This window comes from Aquarana catesbeiana, linkage group LG12 (genome assembly GCF_042186555.1).
Source record: "Aquarana catesbeiana isolate 2022-GZ linkage group LG12, ASM4218655v1, whole genome shotgun sequence".
Taxonomy (NCBI): Eukaryota; Metazoa; Chordata; class Amphibia; order Anura; family Ranidae; genus Aquarana; species Aquarana catesbeiana.
The window spans coordinates 241,324,063-241,344,872 of record NC_133335.1 but is presented as its reverse complement, the minus strand read 5'-3'; the positions used below and the strand labels follow the sequence as shown (position 1 = coordinate 241,344,872).

At 45.8% G+C, this 20,810-nt stretch overlaps 1 protein-coding gene across 6 annotated transcripts in view; it reads left to right on the top strand.

Moving 5' to 3' along the window:
• The window catches only part of NDEL1 (nudE neurodevelopment protein 1 like 1), a 139,696-nt gene extending 135,034 nt beyond the window's left edge, over positions 1-4,662 (top strand). For all 6 annotated transcript variants that reach the window (XM_073607001.1, XM_073607002.1, XM_073606997.1 and 3 more), the window contains one exon: positions 3,700-4,662. In XM_073607001.1, coding sequence (XP_073463102.1) covers positions 3,700-3,781 — 82 coding nt within the window. In that variant the 3' untranslated portion in view covers positions 3,782-4,662. The remainder of the gene's footprint in view (positions 1-3,699) is intronic.
• Positions 4,663-20,810: the final 16,148 nt, after the last annotated feature.

The following is a 20,810-nucleotide window of genomic DNA, read 5'->3' as shown; positions in this document are numbered from 1 at the left end:
CCCCCTTACGTCGTTGCCTGCTCCGGTGTGTCCCCCCTTACGTCGTTGCCTGCTCCGGTGTGTCCCCCCTTACGTCGTTGCCTGCTCCGGTGTGTCCCCCCTTACGTCGTTGCCTGCTCCGGTGTGTCCCCCCTTACGTCGTTGCCTGCTCCGGTGTGTCCCCCCTTACGTCGTTGCCTGCTCCGGTGTGTCCCCCCTTACGTCGTTGCCTGCTCCGGTGTGTCCCCCCTTACGTCGTTGCCTGCTCCGGTGTGTCCCCCCTTACGTCGTTGCCTGCTCCGGTGTGTCCCCCCTTACGTCGTTGCCTGCTCCGGTGTGTCCCCCCTTACGTCGTTGCCTGCTCCGGTGTGTCCCCCCTTACGTCGTTGCCTGCTCCGGTGTGTCCCCCCTTACGTCGTTGCCTGCTCCGGTGTGTCCCCCCTTACGTCGTTGCCTGCTTCGGTGTCCCTCCCTTACGTCGTTGCCTGCTTCGGTGTGTCGTCCCCCCCCCTTACGTCGGTGCCTGCTTCGGTGTGTCCCCCCCTTACGTCGGGTGCCTGCTTCGGTGTGTCCCCCCCCTTACGTCGGGTGCCTGCGCCGGTGTGTCCCCCCCCTTACGTCGGGTGCCTGCGCCGGTGTGTCCCCCCCCTTACGTCGGGTGCCTGCGCCGGTGTGTCTCCCCCCCCTTACGTCGGGTGCCTGCGCCGGTGTGTCTCCCCCCCCTTACGTCGGGTGCCTGCGCCGGTGTGTCCCCCCCCTTACGTCGGGTGCCTGCGCCGCTGTGTCCCCCCCCCTTACGTCGGGTGCCTGCGCCGGTGTGTCCCCCCCCCCCCTTACGTCGGGTGCCTGCGCCGGTGTGTCCCCCCCCTTACGTCGGGTGCCTGCGCCGGTGTGTCTCCCCCCCCTTACTGACAGCAATGTGTCCCCCCCCTTACGTCGGGTGCCTGCTTCGGTGTGTCCCCCCCCCTTACGTTGGGTGCCTGCTTCGGGGTCAGGGTAAGGTGTTCTGTAGTCCTAGCACACTTGCTGGCCTGGTGTGACAACGCAGTTCCTCCTTAGTTACAGTGAACTGAGCGTTGTCATTCTAGCACAGGAAATGTGTTACGGGTTGGACTACCAGGCGAAACTATAGGAAAATTCCTTAGAGAAGACAAAAGCAGTCAACACATCTAAGGACTGGTTAGCGGCAATATATTCTCGTTACGTTAGTAAGTACAGGCTGGCAACTCGACAGCTTCTCCATAGAAAATATTTATTTGAGCATTACAGCATAACAACATCCAAAAATGCTGACGCGTTTCGGCCTTAAGCCTTCATCAAAAGCGTTCTTAGCTTTAGATACGTCTGTGAAAGATGAATTCTGATTGGCTTTGCTGGGTACTGGGCTTCACTGAATAGACTCATCTGGTGTGTGGGGGATGGGGGAGGGTTATAATGAGACATTTCTGATGAATCTGAACTCTCTGCTCTCTGTGATAATTTGCATTTGTCTGTGACTTCATTCTAACAGAGCTCCTCCCCCTCCGTGTTTAGATTAAGCAGACCCCGCCCCTGAGGATGCAGCAATAAGCACAGCTTCTTCCCAGCCTGGGATGTCACTGCTCCCATCCTATAAATGGTTGTATGACACTGGCCATTTATTCTCTGCATCCTTCTCACCTCCATTCTTCCCCTGTCCAGATACAAGTTTTTATGTCTGTTTACAAACGCTGTGTTAGAATGAAATTGCAGAATATTTGAACCTCTCCTTTTAGTTGGTGATCATAAGATTGACTGTATGATGTTTTATTGGTGGTGTGGATAATCAACTCCTATTGATCCTCCTCCAGTAACGGGATCGATGCATCTCTGAAAGGTTGGGAAGAACGTTTAGCAGTTCTTAGTCATCTCCCTTTTGTGGGGACACAGCTAGTTGGGAAGTTGACCAAGGCCCATCGGGGGGGTGGGCACCACTGGTACTCCTGTTTGGGGTACCAATGGTCCTCCTGTAGGGGGCCTGAGCGGCAGAGGGTTTGGTGCTGTGGGAGAGGTGGTGTGGTTGCAACTACAGAACGATGTGCCGTGTGTCTTTCTCCGTATAGCAGCTGAAAGCCAGTTTCACCGACTTTCAGCTGCTGCAGGGAGAGAGACAGACGGCACATCTGTTCTGTAATTGCAACCACACCTCTCGGCCCTGTCACACTGATCCTTACCACTTCAGATTCCAGTTTGTGCCCCCAAGCCCCCCCCCCCCCCACACAGCTCTGCCGGATTCCCTCTCCTGCTGGCTGCTGCAGGTACACAGGAATGAGGAATGTGACAGGAGGAAGAGCTGTGGAAGGAGCCAATGTAATTTACCCGGCCCCTTCCTTTTCTGAATGGACACATTGAGTGATTGGTACTGATCGCTCCTCTGACCATTCAGAACTGAAAAATTTAAAAAAAAAAATTTTTACAAATTGTAATTGACACCAATGATGGGACGCTATTCCTCCCACTGATACCAATGATGGGACACTATTCCTCCCACTGATACCAATGATGGGACACTATTCCTCCCACTGACACCAATGATGGGGCACTATTCCTCCCACTGATAGCAATGATGGGACGCTATTCCTCCCACTGATACCAATGATGGGACACTATTCCTCCCACTGATACCAATGATGGGACACTATTCCTCCCACTGACACCAATGATGGGGCACTATTCTTCCCACTGACACCAATGATGGGACACTATTCCTCCCACTGACACCAATGATGGGACACTATTCCTCCCACTGACACCAATGATGGGACACTATTCCTCCCACTGACACCAATGATGGGACGCTATTCCTCCCACTGATACCAATGATGGGACACTATTCCTCCCACTGATACCAATGATGGGACGCTATTCCTCCCACTGATACCAATGATGGGACACTATTCCTCCCACTGACACCAATGATGGGGCACTATTCCTCTCACTGACACCAATGATGGGGCACTATTCCTCCCACTGACACCAATGATGGGACACTATTCCTCCCACTGACAGCAATGATGGGACACTATTCCTCCCACTGACACCAATGATGGGGCACTATTCCTCCCACTGATACCAGTGATGGGGCACTATTCCTCCCACTGATACCAATGATGGGGCACTATTCCTCCCACTGACACCAATAATGGGACACTATTCCTCCCACTGACGCCAGTGATGGGGCACTATTCCTCCCACTGATGCCAGTGATGGGGCACTATTCCTCCCACTGACGCCAATAATGGGACACTATTCCTCCCACTGACACCAATAATGGGACACTATTCCTCCCACTGACGCCAATGATGGGACATTTTCTACTCCCAATGGCCACAGTCCGGCCGCCTCAATCTGAAGGACAATAAATTGGCCCCTTGTTTTAGAAAGTTTGGAGACCCCTGCCCTGGACTAACAGGACTTTGGAACATTTAACCCTTGCAGTGTGCGGGGGTGGTAAGTTTTAATCACATTCCCGGAGTTCAGCTTTAACTCTCCAGCATTTGTCAGATAGTGAAATCTTGATTTTTGGGGTGCTGACACTTTAATATAAAAATGTGTTTGTTTTTTTTATTGAGTCATTTAATATTAATGGGTGACTTTGCACCGTGTCGGCTCCCCGGTCTGTGGTTGGCGTTTTTCTCACCCTGTTCATTGAGTAGTTGTGAATTCTCGGTGTAGTGACCCCCCCGTCTTTTCTGTCCACAGGGCAATGAACGGCTACGACCCTCCAGGCATCCATGGATCGCGGCCTCCGTCCCCGCCCGGGATGCTCCCGCTCAGTGTATGAACCGCAGGCGGCAGAGAGCAGACTTGTTGAACTTTTTATTCGTTGTCGTTTCTCTGCTGAAAGTTACAAAAAAAAAAAGAACAAACAAAAAAAAAAAAGTCGCTTTGTTTTAACCTGTTCACTGCCTGAGAGAAGGGGGTGTGGCCTCCACGCAGGAAAAAAAGAAGAGGGTTCATCTCTGTTTACTTGAGCTGAAAACCTGAGGATGCGCAATATAATCTCTGGCTGCCACCATCTTGGATGCTTCGTGATGCCACGGACGCCGCTTTACTTACCCCTCCCCCCCCCACCTTCTTCTCGTGTCCTGGTTTGCTGTTGTGCTGTGGACTGGCTGTGGCAATCGTCTCCAAAGACAAAGGGCACAAGAATCATCATCGTTCCAAAGCATCCACACCTCACTTGTTCCTCACGCTACGCCCGCGGGGGGGCTTCCGACGCAGCAGGCGGATCACCGGGGACGGCGACGTGCGCCTCTCGCCTGCCAAGAAATGCAAACAAGCTTTGGGCGGGGAGGCGGGGCTTTACCAGTTCCCCCTCCTCCAAAAAAATATTCTTTCTATTCCTCTGGTTTCTCTTACAGGGTTCAATTTCACATCATAAGAATGTGTGTTGGTTGTTTGCTTTCCGTTCCCCTCTTCACCACCTTCCTTTTTTTTTTTTTTTTTTTTTTAAGGTTAAAGGCCAACTCCAACCAAAAGTGATTTTCCGGTTTGCTGCAAATCGCACAGTTCTAGTGTTGGGATCACCCAGCAGGATTCCATACCATTGCAGCAGTATTTACATATACGCCAAGTAATGGTGTCACCCGGGGCTGCAAGACTTACCCGCCTCTGGAGGTTTATAAGAAACCCAGAGGCTCCCCCTACAGGTGGGCTCTTAAAGTGTAAAAAAAAAAAATCGCTTTTGGATGGAGGTGGCGTCTCCCGATACGGTTTCGTCAGTATAAGTTCTAAGGTGCCATTGATGTTTCCATGGCATATGATTCTTTCAAAGCTACTTGTTTGTGTTCTATCCTTTTACCCCCTTGTACTTGACACCCCGTGCCCCCCCTTTTCTGTGTAATTCCCATCCTAGTGACAACAAACTATTTTTTTTTTTTTTGTGTGCACAATCCTCAAGATTGATACTGGTGGCTGTTCTATGGGCATTCTCACACGGTGTTAGCTTGCCCCACTATATATCAATTAATATATAGGGTTGCACGGATAGTTTTCTTTTTTATCAGCGAGTATAAGTACCGATACTTTTCGGTCAAGTAATCGGCGATACTGAGTACCAATACTGTGCGGTGCAATCTGCGTCAATACAAAAAAAAAAAAAATTGTGCAGATTGCCCTGCAAAGAATCGCTTGCGATTTCCTCCACCGCTTCTCTGTGTGTACAAAGGGATTAAAGCGCCATCTAGTGAGCAGTTTAAAAATTTTTTAGAACTTACGGTCCATATCTGGTGGCAAATCGGGGCCACTGTGGAGGAGTCCTGGCACCCTGTGGGTATAGGCGCAGTGATGGCGGACCTTGGCACCCCAGGGGTTTTGGAACTACATTTCCCCATGATGCTCAACTACACTGCAGAGTGCATGAGCATCATGGGAAATGTAGTTCTAAAAAATCTGGGGTGCCAAGGTTCACCATCACTGCACCTATACCCACGGGGTTCCAGGACTTGTCCAGTGCCCCTGATTTGCTGTGCCAAGGTTCGCCATCACTGCGCCTATACCCACGGGGTGCCAGGACTCCTCCAGTGGCTCTGATTTGCTGTGCTAATGTTCGTCAGCGCTGGGTAGGGCGAAAGTGATGTCGCCTTTTGGGGTGGACCGCCTCTACATCTCCAGCGGCCCTGATCAGATATGCACTGTGGGTTCTATAAAAAAAAAATTTAACTGCCCACTAGATGGCGCTTTAATCCCTTTCTATACACACAGGAGTGGTGGGGGAAATCGCATGCGATTCTTTGCAGTGCGATTTGTGGCCATTCATTTTGTATAGACGCAAATCGCATCGGGAGCATTTGGGCCCGTACCGATATTCGCTGAAATGCTTGGTATCGGTGCATCCCTAGTCATTAATATTCATTGCTTGTTCCCTTATGCCTGTGCAGGCTCTTGAAGTATATTGTGGATCCAGGTGCGCATGGCTGTTGCCATGAATGAACGAGTGACGGAGAGGGAATGCTGTGTCTATGGAAGGACCCTGTAGGTGACTTAGGATGGCTAAGGCCCTTTTTTCATACGGGTGGAGGGATCAGGACCGCCGGTCAGTTTTTCAGGCTGAACCCGATCAGAACCTCCATTATCTCCTATGAAGCGGCAGATGTAGACGGACGTGTGTCTGCTTAGACCTGCCGACATCCAATCCGCCAAAAACAGATGGATGGGGATCTGTTCCCTAATCGTCTAGCGGATCGGATTGAATGTAAGCAGGCAGGCGGCCCGTTTACATCCGTCCGCCCAGAAAGGAGAGCGGGCCATGTCTGTGTCCGCTCAGCGGGGTTCCATCCTGTGTGGGAGGGGCCTAAGGCTTCTGTTTTCTAATGGTAATGAGGAGCAATGTTGTCATTGGACACAGCAAATACTTCAACTCAAGAATTCCACATATGGATTTTTTTTATGCATAGTTACATTGGTCCAGCTTTAAAAAATGTAACGATGCATATAGGATACCCGTGGAAGCCAGAAAACACATCGCTACTACACCGCTACTACAGTGATGTCCACTAGCTTCCGGGTCCAGTACCAAGCTGCCTGGTGAACACAGGAGGTCAGTTGGCACCAGCCGCCATATAGAGATTGCTTTACATTTTCTGAGTGAATGCAAAGCTTTCTCTGATTGGACTAGGTGGAGAGGCGGGGCAGTGATGTCACACTTTCCACCTCGTCCATTTTGCATTCAGAAGTATTCGGTGAATGGCGTCTTCGGCGGTCAGCCGACCTCCTGTGCTCAGAATGCAGCAGGCCGGCTAATCGGCACAAACGCCTTTCAGAGAATATATTTCCATTCTATGAATGCGTAATGGACGAAGTGGAGAGGCGTGACATCACTGCCCCACCTCTCCACCTGGTCCAATCATTGAAAAGCTTTGCATACACTCAGAAAATTCAAAGCATTCTCTGAACGGCACCCGTGCCAAGTGCCCAACCTCCTGTGCTCGCCCCTGAACCAAGTGGAGATGACTGTAGTAGCGGTATCTACGTTGGTGATTTCCAACTTCTACAGGTACGGGCGGGGGGCCGCTGATAAGGCAGTACAACCGGCCCTGTGGTACTGGGCCCAGGCCCCATCCGCTAACCAGGGAGGGCCCAGGGCAGCTTTATTGTTTATTTCTGCCTAAATTAATAAATGTATTTTTCTAGACCCCACCCCTACTTAAAGGGTATGTTCACCTTTACAGAAAATCTGTAAGGTGAACCTACACTGGACCCCATTCCCCGCCCCACCCCCCACCGTCACCGGTCCTGCTGCACCTTAAGCTGGCAGTCACCCGCTAGGAGACATCGGATCGCCGCTTCACCAGTCGGGGGATTTGAAATACCCGCCGTTTAATCTCCTAAACGTACCTCGTAAAGGTGCGTATAGGAGACATTCTAATTGGTTGATGCTTTTACATGGAAGGCGCTGACCAATCAAGCCCGTCCTGTCAGCGCTGGAGAAGAAGAGAGAAAGCCGCGGGCGATTTCCAAATCCCTGGACCGGTGTAGCGGTGACCCGATGTCTCCTATCGATCTCCTAAGTTCACCTTTACAGATTTTCTGTAAAGGTGAACTTACACTTTAAGTTGCATTTCCCTGGGCCCCCATCAAATCAACAGAGGGGCCCAGGAGGAGAGAATTGAAGGGGGGCCTTTTTTTTTGGGGGGGGGGGGCGTGGGGGATAAAATCAGTGCTGCTGTTCCACTGCACCCCAAGGGAAGAGGGGGGCGGGGTTTGGGGGCCCTGTCAGGAAGGTAGTACGGGGCCCCCATGATTTCTTATAGCAGCCCTAATGGTGTATACATAGTTCCATTGGCCCATTGTATACAATAGACATGTCTGGAATTCTTCTTGGAACTTGCACAGATTTAAAGGAATAGCAGAAGAAAACAATATTAATGGCCGAGCTCATTAATCCGCAACCAATCAGATACTGTATTCTTGTAGCTCACTGCAATTCGAACAATTCAATATCTGGCGTCCCCCCCCCATTTGATGAGTACGGTTCCCCCCGGCCTGGCTCAACGAGGATTCCTTAGATATTGGGGACATGGGTGAGGGGCAATCTCACTGTTATCTCTGTAGGCCGTCTGCACTTTTAGGGGGACAGCTCATCCTCCACCTTTTTTGGTAATACGAGGGATCTTCAAAAAGTTTCCGCACTTTCTTTTTTTATATATTTAATGAAGAATCCCTCGTATAAAAAGACTCTCCAGATGAGGGTTTATCTCAGAGTCACAAAACACAGCCCAGTTCTTGCATCCTCTGCACCACTAATTTTTAGGGGCTAATTAGGTCCAGACTATGGCCTGTTCAGTGATTTTACAGCCCACAACATCCACAAGGGCTGCGTGAGGCATGAGACCTTATCTGAAATCAAATTCTGAGACAGACAGTTGGGGGAGGGGAGAGGGAGAAGCGGTTTTGGATATTTATTAACTCCCATTAGGGAAAGGGCAGGTTTGATTGCACCGCGGAGCAATGACTGACATATTGGCACCTTTATTAAGTTGAGGGCTGTAAATGAAGTAGGATCTAGATGATCTCTACAAGTGAGGATTGGCTTAAAAATAAGGACACATTCCTCAAAACCACAGGGGGGGGGCTGAAATGATTTAAAGGGTAACTCCAGGATTTTCCCTCCCTTCACCCCACCCACCGAAGCACCCTTCCTTCCTCTACATACCTTCTTGCCAGTCTGTTGATGTCATCTCTGACTGTTTTCCATATTCCAGTGGCAGCTCAGGGGAGGAGTGTTCCGGTGGCAGCGCGGGGGAGTTCCAGGGGCAGCTCAGGGGTGGGGTTTTCCGGTGGCAGCACAGGGGAGCGGGGAGTTCAAGGGGCATCTCAGAGGCGGGTTTTTCCGGGGGGCAGCGCAGGAGAGTGGGGTGTTCCTGTGGGGCGCAGGGTGTTCCGGTGGCAGCGCAGGGGTGGGTTTTCCAGGGGCAGCGCAGGGGTGGGCATTCTTCCAGAACTGGGCAGCGCCTAGTCCTGGAATACTGTGAAGCCCCCAGTCCTCACTGTGGTGCGCCCCCTAGATGGGGGGGTGTGTGTGTAAACGGGCTGGGCTCACAGGAAATGGACAGAATGAGAGCCTTGTGCTGGTTTAAGAAGTCGGGGACAGAGCCGGAATATGGGGGAAGACTGGCACTATTAGGCGGACCTAATAAAAAAATATTCTGTAGTTACCCTTTAAACTTTAAATGCCAAGGCACTCCTTTTTTTTTTTTGGTTTTGCATGGGAGGGGGAGGGGGCTAGAACCTGAATGTTTACTGTTATCCGGGACTCCTTTGGAGAGATTTTCCCTCACTCTCCTGGTGACAACAGATTTTGCCTCACTTCCTGTTTGGTCAAAGTGTTGTCAGCAGGACAGGAAGTGAGAATATCTCATTACCAGAGTCCTGGACAGCATTAAAAATCACACACCCTTCCCCACGCTATCCAACTAGAAGGTTTTGGCTGAACATGCCCTTTAACACATGGGGTGCACAACCAGTGGGCCCTCCAGCTGTTGCTGAACTACAATTCCCATCATGCCTCTGCCTTTGGGAGTGGTGCTTGTAACTGTCAGCGGCCTGCAATGCCTCATGGGATTTGTAGTTCTGCAACAGCTTGAGGTCCGCAGGCCGAGATCCCATTCTTACCACATATTAGAAATATGAAATCTTCCTGCACATTATTTTTAAAGCACACTTAATTTCTACCACGTTGATCTCCCTCCTCCCCCCCCATCACCCACCTTCTGCCAGATCTATATATTTCCCACCCCCCCCCCCCCCCCAATTGTTCTTATTGTTGAAGTTTGTGATATGACTGTTTACATTTTTTTTTTTTTTTTTTCCTGTTCGATTTTATTGTATATAGATTTGTAAACATAATATTTTTTTGCCTAAGATGTTTGTATATAACTTGGGCTGTGTAGCTATATATTTATTGAAGATTCTATAAGGCATGTTTCAAAAGAAAAAAGGGGCGGAAAGAATTTCACAGACGCCACGGAGCGCAACAAAAACATCAACTCCTCCTTCGTGACTATCATTGTTGGCGAGTGTCTGTCTGGAACAGTTGCAATTTTAGTACGGAATAAAAGCCTACATTAAAAAAAAAAAGACCTAAAAAAAAAGTTTTTGTTTCTTTGAGAATCTTGTATTTTGTTGAAGGAAGCGAAGCAGCGGGCTGTCCTGCTATTTCTAGATCTGCATGTGGGATGTCCATGACACAGAAGTTCTGGAGCTTGGAGGGTCCAAATAACGGCCGGGTGACCTTTTTCAGAAGCTGAACGCCAGGTAAATGACGAAGCTGGAAATATGTATATGGCGACAGTAGAGCTGCACGATTCTGGCCAAAATGAGAATTACAATTCTTTTTTGCTTTCAAATAAAAAGATTGCGATTCTCGCTACGTAAAATCTTTCACATTATACAAAAAAAATTTGGTTAACTTTACTGGTTAGCTTTTTTTTTTTTTTTTTTATTTATTAAAGTGTAATTTTTTTTTTTCCCCAAAAATTGCATTTGAACGACTGCTGCGCAAATATAGTGTGACATAAAATATTGCAGCAACCACCATTTTATTTTCTAGGGTCTCTACTAAAAAAATTATAGTATATACAAATATTTAAAAAATCTAAGTAATTTTCTAGCAAAAAAAAAATGATTTTTAACTTGAAACCAACGAATGTCAGGAAAAAGTGGTTAAACCTCCCTCATTTACACACCATTTTTGATCTAAAGGACAAATTGTTACAATGTTTATACTTTAGTTCCACTGCTAAAGAATGTTGTGATTCTTGGCAGACTGCCCGTTTTTTTTTTTTTTCTCTTTTTTGTTCCTTTCTTTTGACAGCTGTCGGCATTAGCAGAGCCGATAGAATTCTCTGCATAGAAAGAATCGGGAAATACTTTGTCAAGATCGCAACGTGGAAGAAATTTGCGATAACGATTAATCGTGCAGCTCTAGGTGACAGGCAGGCTACAAATTATCCACTTGAAGGCCAGGCCTTTAAGGCCTAATATATATATATATATATATATATATATAATATTTTAGTATATATTTTTTAGCAGCATTCGTAGAGAATAAAATGATGGGTGATGCAATTTTTTTTTTTTTTTTTTTATGTCACACGGTATTTGCACAGCAAACATGCAGGCGGTGTGCTCTGTGTACGACGAGTCCTTCGCTGCTCACAGGGGCGGGGGGTGTAAAGGGCCAATCACAGCAGCTTTTTTTGCTACGTAATCGGCTGTGTCCAGTGACAAGTGTTAACGGATGTAAACACAAGCTGCTTATCGGCTTTTCTTTCCTCGCGCTGACCGCATGAGTAGAGAAGAAGAGTTGATAACCCGGCTTGTGTTTAAAGAGGAAGTAAACTTCCATGTATTGTTTGTACCTTATAGGTAAGTCTTATTATAGGTGTAATGATGCTGCCTATTATAAAAGCTGCCTATGCCTATATAGCCGCGTGTTGTCACGCCCGTGCGCTAGAGCCGGCGGTCACGGCACAGGTGGGCTTTCCTCCAGAGCACATGCATCGAAGACGTCATCGGCACATGCCCTCTGAAGGAACGGCCACCTGTGCTCCCGCGCACGGGAGTGACGTCACGCAGCTTCGGCCAATCACACAGCCGGAGACATCGGGGCACTTGTGATCAGTGCAGTCCTAACAGTGCCCATCAGTGCAGCCTCATCAGCACATATCCGTGAAGGAGAACAATAACCCGTTTGCAAAATTTTATAACAAACTATGCCTTTTTTTTTTCTTTTTAATTTTCGGCCTTTTTTTTCTTATTAATTTTGCAAAAAATAAAAACCCCAGTAGTGATGAAATACCACCAAAATAAAGCTCTATTTATGTTAAAAAAAAAAAAATGATAAAAATGTCCTGTGTGTACAGTGTTGCATGACCGCGAAATTGTTATTCAAAGTGTGACAGCGCTGAAAAATTTGACCTGGGCAAGAAGGGGGTAAAAGTGCCCGGTAGGCAAGTTGTTAATATACTGGCACCCCTACCAGACAAAATAACAAAGTCGGTGACCTTTTTTATTTATTTTATTTTTTTACCGCTGCAATTGAGCAACACAGCTTGGTCCAGGATCCGCCTACAGCCTGGATCACCACCAAAAAGATGAGACAATCGGACTCGATCGCTTTGCTTGCACTACTTTAAACAACGAACTGAAACCGGATTGCACGGCACTTCTGTAGCTTGTGATCCAGTGTAAGCAAGCGCACAGTGTTAGTGGCCTGCCATTGGGGTGACGTTAACATTGAATACCGTTTCTGAATAGCGTTCTGAATGCAGAGAGGGAACAAGCTAAAATGTTCAGCTCTAACTTTACATATTTACAACTTCAATTTTTTTTTTCACACGTTTCTCCAATTGAGGTTCAAGGCGTGAAAAACAATCCGAAAACTTTGAAAGAATAACTAATAATATCTATTAAATTATAGGTATTGGAATTTCCTTTCAAATTTGGCTGTTAGTGAACGTGATGAATACGAATTTATCTGAAGTTACGAATTATCTGAAATAACGAATTCCGTATCTAAACAAATGGAACAGAACAAATTAATAATACATTTTATTGTTATTATTAATAGTTCATTACGTTCCATTTGTTTAGATGCGGCATTCGTTATTTTTGGATAATTTGTAACTTCGGATAAATTCGTATTCGTTACGTTCACTAACAGCCAAATTTGCAAGGAAGTTCTAATACCTATAATTTAATAGTAATAGCTGAGTTATTATTATTTGTTATTTCTGAAATTCAAAAATTCGTAAATTTTAAATTCTAATTTTGGAAGAATTCGTTAAACGGGTTTTTTGTTAATTCGGATATTTCCGAATGAATTTGTCTAAATTTGTTAAACTAATTCAGAACAAAACTAATTATAAATATCTAACACCCACCAACAAACACACACCCCACCCCAACCATCCATTCTGTGCCGTTTGCTGTTGTGAATAAGATAAGTCCTCAAACTCTACATGTTGCTGGATAATGACTGGAATTTTGGGGAGCAGAGAACAGAAATACAAACACAGCCGCCTTATCATTGTATCTTCAGTTGGTGACCAGCCAGATATGACTCCCACCATCCACACAGTGCTGTTGTGTTTTCTGTATAAAGTTGTTTTTGTTCTAGACGTTGATTGATTCTTAAGGGTCTGAGAGTGTGTTGGCAGTGACATCACAATGACCCCCTGTGTGCAGAGCGGTCCTGTCTGTATTCATGTGTGGCAGATGAAGGCAGTGTGAGAATTCCGTGTCCTGGAGGGGGGGGTCTCGGAGATCTCACAGAGAGACCTATTGTCCCCATACAGAGAGAGACATGGCCGCCCTGTCATGTGACCTCATTCTTTATGTTGAATGTCAAAGGCTTGGGAATGTGTGTCCAACCAGCAAACCCTCCGACTTCCAGATCAGGATTGTAGATTCGCCCCACATCCAGGCCCAGTCCTGAGAGCCGCTTTGATCTTCAGATTTATATTTTGGAGCGCTTACAGTGATGACAAAAATGATTTGATCCCCTGCAGATTGTGTAAGTTTTGCCCGCTTACAAAGAAATGAAGGGTCTATAATTTTTATCATAGGTGTATTTTATATGATACAGACAGAATATCAACCAAAAATCCAGAAAAAACACACAATACAAATGTTATAAATGGAGTTGCAGTTCAGTGAGTAAAATAAGTATTTGATCCCCAAGCAAAACATGACTTAGTAGTTGGTGGAGAAACCCTTGTTGGCGATCACAGAGGTCAGACGTTTCTTGTAGGTGGTGATCAGGTTTGCTCACATCTCAGGAGGGATTTTGGTCCACTTTTTTTCTACAGATCTTCTCTAAGGCCCCTTTCACACTGGGGTGGTTTGCAGGCGTTATTGCGCTAAAAATACCGCAAACCGCCCCTAAACAGCCTCCGCTGTTTGTTCAGTGTGAAAGCCCTCGGGATTTCACACTGAAGCGGTGCGCTGGCAGGACGGTAAAAAAAAGTCCTGCGAGCCGCATCTTTGGAGCGGTGTGTTCACCGCTCCTAAACCGCTCCTGCCCATTGAAATCCATGGGACAGCGCGGCAATACCGCAGCTATAGCCGCGCTGTACGAGCCGTTTTAACCCTTTTTTGGCCGCCAGCGGGGGTTAAAACCGCACCGCTAGCGGCCGAAGACCCATCCATGACCCATCCCAGTGTTCTGGATGCGGGAAGAAGGTTCTCGCCCAAGATCTTACAATACATGGCCCCGTCCATTGGCTCCTCAAGTCGGCCTGTACCTTTATCAGAGAAACAGCCCCAAAGCATCATGTTTCCACCTCCGTGTGTGACTGTAGGGATGATGTTCTTAGGGTCATAATGTATTTTTAAATGATAGAGACAGAATATCAACCAAAAATCTAGAAAAAAAATAATACAAATGGATATCATAGAGATAGAGGGGAGGAGTCAAACAAAAACACCACATCCCAATAAATGAAATTGAAAAAAGGGGGACTTGAGGCCACACAGAGGCCAAGGGACTTTTTACGGTGCTCGATACGCAAAATGAAAGTTTATAAGGTAAAAATATATTTTACTGATAAATCTTTAAAAAAGACAGACATGAGACAAAACACTGATAAATGTTTACAGAATGATTTTGGTAAAAATATGATACAGAGCTTGATACCACTTTCTCGACATGTTTCACTTTCTTAAGCTTCTTCAGGAGATACAGTGTGGCATCTGATCAACTATGGAATGAGAGATAAGCCATAAATACTCATGTCCAAAGATATGTTATAATAATCATATTAAATTCAATTGGTATACAGGTATATATCAATACAATACATTTTTAAGTATGGATAATTATAAAGTATAAATATTGCTACATAATGTGCCAGCAAAATTACAACAGGGAGTAATAATATATGTTGAAAACAATAATAATAGTAATAATGTTGTTAAAAAAAAAAAAAACGCCAACAATCCATCTTACCAGTATCGTAAAAACTGGAAATAGCTGTAGATATGTATTTGAAACTCGAAATTGTGCACAAATAAGTTATGCCCTCCAGCCCAAACTCCCTGGCAAAGCATGCAGAGAGGGGCAATAAAGATCTCAATGTGTAGAGTAATAATACAAATGGAGTTGCAGTTCAGTGAGTAAAATAAGTATTTGACCCCCCCCCCCCCCCCCCCCCACCAACCAACAACAATTCTGCCCCCAACAGACTGGCTCCAGTAGGTGCTCATGTGGTACACAGATTAGTCCTGTCAATGTAAGAAGGTTCTCCTAACGACAACTCGTTATGTGTATAAAAGACACCTGTCCACAGAATCTCTTTCTTCTATTCAATCCTCACCATCATGGGGAAGACCAAAGATCTGTCAGAGGACGTCAGGGAGAAGATTGTAGACCTGCACAAGGCTGGAATGGGCTACAAGACCATCAGCAAGAAGCTTGTTAAGAAGAAAACTGTTGGAACGATTATTCGCAAATAGAAGAAACACAAAATAACCATCAATCGTCCTCGGTCTGGAGCTCCATGCAAGATTTCTCCTCATGGGGTGAGGATGGTCATGAGAAAAGTGAGGGGTCAGCCCAGAACTACACGGGAGGAGCTTGTGAATGATCTCAAGGCAGTTGGGACCACAGCCACCAAACAAACCATTGGTAACACAATACCCTGCCGTGGATTGAAATCCTGCAATGCCTGCAAGGTCCCCCCTCCTCAAGAAGACACATGTACAGGAACGTCTGAGATTTGCCAATGGACATCTAAATGATTCAGAGAAGGATTGGGGAGAAAGTGCTGTGGTCAGGTGAGACCAAAATTCAGTTCTTTGGCATTAACTCGACTCGCTGTGTTTGGAGGAAGAAAAATGCTGACTATGACCCCAAGAACACCATCCCTACAGTCACACATCATCCCTACAGTCACACACGGAGGTGGAAACATGAAGCTTTGGGGCTGTTTCTCTGATAAAGGTACAGGCCGACTTTGCCGCATTGAGTGGCCAATGGACGGGACCATGTATTGTAAAATCTTGGATGAGAACCTTCTTCCCTCATCCAGAACACTGAAGATGGGTCATGGATGGGTCTTCCAGCATGACAATGACCCAAAACATACCGCCAAGGCAACAAAGAAGTGACTAAAGAAGAAGCACATTAAGGTCATGGAGTGGCCTATCCAGTCTCCAGGCCTTAATCCTATAGAAAATGTATAGAGGGAGATGAAACTTCAAGTTGCCAAGAGATAGCCAAGAAACCTTAAGGATTTAGAGAAGATCTGTAAAGAAGAGTGGACCAAAATCCCTCCTGAGATGTGTGGAAACCTGATCACCACCTACAAGAAACGTCTGATCTCTGTGCTTGCCAACAAGGGTTTCTCCACCAACAGTCATGTTTTGCTTTGGGATCAAATACTTATTTTACTCACTGTCACGGAACGTCCCACACTCCGCTTGAGTGTTTCCGTCAGTATACCACTTCCTCCCAGTCTGGACTCAGATATCCGATATTCCAACCGCTCATAAGCACAAAACAAGGCGACACTTGTTTCACTGCTAACATGGACTATTTTAGATGTGTGCAAACCTGATCACCACCTACAAGAAACCTCTGACCTCTGTGATCACCAACAAGGGTTTCTCCACCAACTACTAAGTCATGTTTTGCTCTGGGTTCAGGTGGTTGGGTCAAGAGGTCTGGACAAAAAAAAAAAAAAAAGTTTGAGGAATCTCGAGGTCGGCATGGTCCACTCCTCTCCTTTTTCCTCCAGATGTCATCCCACGAGAAGATGAACAACTCTATGGAAAAAAAAATTGGTGGAAGAAGAAAGGGTTCTGTTCTAAAAGCCGCACATCACAACGAAACTCTGTATGGAAAATGAAAACAGCCTCAATCCAGGCCATGCACCCCAACGTGTTTTGTCCCACCCACAAGGTGTAATCCCCATGATTAAGCCCCAGGGGTAGGGTGAAATGCGTTGGAAAATGTGCCCTGGATGGAGCCTGGGCTGAGCCTGTTTTCATTTTCCATACACAGGGTTTTGTTGTGATGTGCGACTTTTAGGATTTTATTTTATTCGTTCACGTCGATCTTTATGGAGTGGGGATGAGCTCAGTCCCTCAGTCAGAGGCTTGACCCGCACCCATAGCTTTGGCATAGATTCCCAAAAATGGGTGGAACCCAAGCTCATCAAAATAAACCGTTAAAACCATTATGGCGTCCCACCCCCACTGACAGACTGTGGCCTCGATTGGACATTGTTTACTCCCACTGGCCACAGTTGTCCCCTCCCCCCCCTAATGTCTGAACGACGGTAAACTGGCCTTTTCTTCAGAAAGTATGGAGACCCATGTGCTATATTATTCACATTAATCCATGCATGCGCTGTAAGGTGTCAGTGTAACACTTCCTGGTATTTATTAACTCTCCCAGAGAACACACTTCTCCCCCTGCCATTGCCTTTAACAGCTTTTTCCCTCCGGCAGGATGGCACCATCTTTATTCAAACCTCCTCCAGGGTCACCATGTACTTCCCAGAATGGGGTTTCCAGCTCAGAGATAACACAATCCTGGTGCCTGTGCAGTTTTTTTGGCTGTGTTCACAAATATTTGACACAGATCAGCCCCCTGCTGCACACCTTGTGATTCGCTACACAGTTACAGTGTGGCAGCCTGATCACTGGAGGAGAGGAGAGACTGAAGAAATGCTTCCTCTCGCCTGCAGCAGACTGAAGACATCATCTTAGCCTAGGCAAAGTCACTGGACTGGAGTTTCAAGGATGGTTTTTTAACAATAAAAGGGACTTTAAAGCAGATGTACGTTATATCTGATCACCACAAACACTATTTAATTCATATTTAACATTCAATGCAAACTTCCCCATCCATCCATGCTTTATTTTGTTGAGAAATCATTTAGAAAAATACCCCCCCCCCCCTTAGCATTTCTGTCCGTGGCCATCTTGAGTAAGGGCAAATGATCATGGTAGCATTTATTTCCTGGAATTCATCTGCCCTTAGACAGACAGGAGGGTGTTCTTAGCTGAGAAAACCCCTCCTCTTCCCTGAAGACTCCTGAGGTGCATGACATAATTTGCCTAAGCAAGAAACCAGGAAGTAACTGGAGAAATCAAAGTTTAAAACATCTAAATATGATACACAGTGCTTTGAAAAAGTATTCATACCCCTTGAAATTCCCCACATTTTGTCATGTTACAGCCAAAAACGTAAATGTATTTTATGTGATAGACCAACACAAAGTGGCACATAATTGTGAAGTGGAAGGAAAATGATAAATTATACAAATAAATATGTGAAAAGTGGGGGGGGGGGGGATTTGTATTCAGCCCCCTTTACTCTGATACCCCTAACTAGAATTTCAAGGGGTATGAATACTTTTTCAAGGCACTGTACTTTCCTAAGGCTGCTTTCACACTGAGGCGCTTTACAGGCGCTATAGCGCTAAAAAAAAGCGCCTGTGAAGAGCCTCTCCTCTCACTCCAGTGTGATAATCCGAGTGCTTTCACACTGGTTCGGTGCGCTGGTAGGACGCCAAAAAAAGTCCCGCAAGCCGCAATCTTTGAGGCGCCGTAGGGGTGGTGTTTACACCGCTCCTACAGCGCCCCTGCCCATTGAAATCAATGGACAGCGCCGGCAAAGCGCCGCTACAGCAGCACTTTGCAGGCGTATTTAACCCTTTTCCGGTCGTTAGCGGGGGGTTGAAAGTGCCCCACTAACGGCCCAGAAGGGCCGCAAAAACAACGCTAAAGCGCCGCTAGAAATAGCGGCGCTTTACCGCCGACGCCCCTGTGTGAAAGTAGCCTTACTATTTACTAACGCTAGCAGCATAAGGATTAAAAATTGTCAATGTTGATTCAGAGAGTGAAGTTCCACTTTAATGAAGAAAAATGCTGTTGCTGTATGTTGTGTGATATCGGGAATTAATCTCTCATGCAGACTTGTAAAGATAACAAAGCATTAGATCTGACAATTCTTCTATCAGTGCAAGATCACACTATAGGAGGAAGTTCTCATGTGTTTGTAAAGTTCCCCCTCTAGTGGCCACATAACAGAACAACACCCTCCTGCTTTGGGCAGCCATTGTGATAGAATTTAAAATGAACATTACAGCCTCTAACAAAGCCGATCCTTTCCTTTCCAGGACCAAGGAAATCAGAGCTGGATTCCCACTGATATCAAAATGTCTATACCCCAAGTTTTCACTTCTGACACCGGGGGGGGGGGGGTTGGGGGTTTGAGCTTTGACAATAAATCCTGGAAGCTGATTGGTTACTACGCCAGCTGCACCAGATTTTGCACTCTCCAATCAAACAAACCAAACAAGTACATAAAAAAAGGCTGGTAATCTGCCAGAAATCCAGTGACACCCCCCCACGTGTACCACAGAATGCCATGCATCCCCTCCCCCACCCTCCCTGTCCTTCTATACTGCATTCGTTGACTTCTTTCCCAGCCGCTGCCTTGACTTCCAAGAGCCTGTCCGCACACTGTGTTTAGACAAAGGGATTCCGGGAGATGTAGTTCTGGTGCTGTGCAATAGGAACCGCCCCCTGCAAGAATGCTGCAAGCCTGGGGATGATGTCATCTAGGCATGTGCAATTAGTTTCGTTCCGAATTCGTTTTTTAACGAATTTCGACAAATTCGTTAATTCGGGAATATCCGAATTAACGAAAAACCGTTTAACGAATTTTTTCCGAATATTCGTAAATTCGATAAAATTGGACATTCGTAAATTCGTACATTCGTACATTAGTAAATTAGTGAATTCATAAATTTGTAAATTCGAAAATTCGGAAATCTGAAATAATAGTTAACTAATAATAACTTAACTATTAGTAATTACTAATAACTTTTAAATTATAGGTATTGTAATTTCCTTTCAAATTTGGCTGTTAGTGAACGTAACAAATACGAATTTATCCAAATTTTTGAAGGATCCGAAAAAAACGGAATGGAATGTAATGAATTAATAATAATAAATAACAATAACAACGTTTTATTATTATTATTTATTATTAATTTGTTCCGTTCCATTTGTTTAGATGCAGCATTCGTTTTGGATAATTTGTAACTTCGGATAAATTCGTATTGGTTACGTTTACTGACAGTCACATTTGAAAGGCAATTACAATACCTATAATTTAATAGTTAGTTACTATTTCAGATTTTTGAATTTTCGGGTTTTTGGATTTTCAAACTTCGAATTTACAAATTTCCGAATTTTCTAATTTACAAATGTACGATTTTACGAATTTACGAATGTAAAAATGTAAAAATGTACGAATGAACGAATTTACGAATAGCGATCATAACGAATGACCCGAAAAACGAAAAAAATAAAATAAACTAATGAAGCGAAAACAAAAATGAACTAATTTTTTGGCTGTGCACATGTCTACTGTCATCCTGGGAATATTAAAAGCTAGAGGCGGAGGTTCTGGGATACATTCAGGAGGTAATCCCGGGACATGCACTTTAACCTCCTCAGTACCGCGCCACAGCCAAAAGATGGCTACAGCGCGGCTCTCTTGTTGTGGGAGGGCGACACGCCTCCCCACGCGTTCCCTGTGATCACAGATTGAGGTAAAGGGCCAATCACAGCAGCCCTTTACCATGTGATCTGCTGTGTCCAATCACAGCTGATCACATGTAAAGAAACTTGCTGGTTATCGGCATTCCTTTCCCCACACGTTGTCGCTGTGTGAGAAAAGGAGAGCCGATAATAGGCAAGGCTGGCAGGGCACATTTACACTGATAATCCGAGCACCGATCATCCGAGCCAATCAATGCACATCAATGATGATGAAAAATTACTGATTT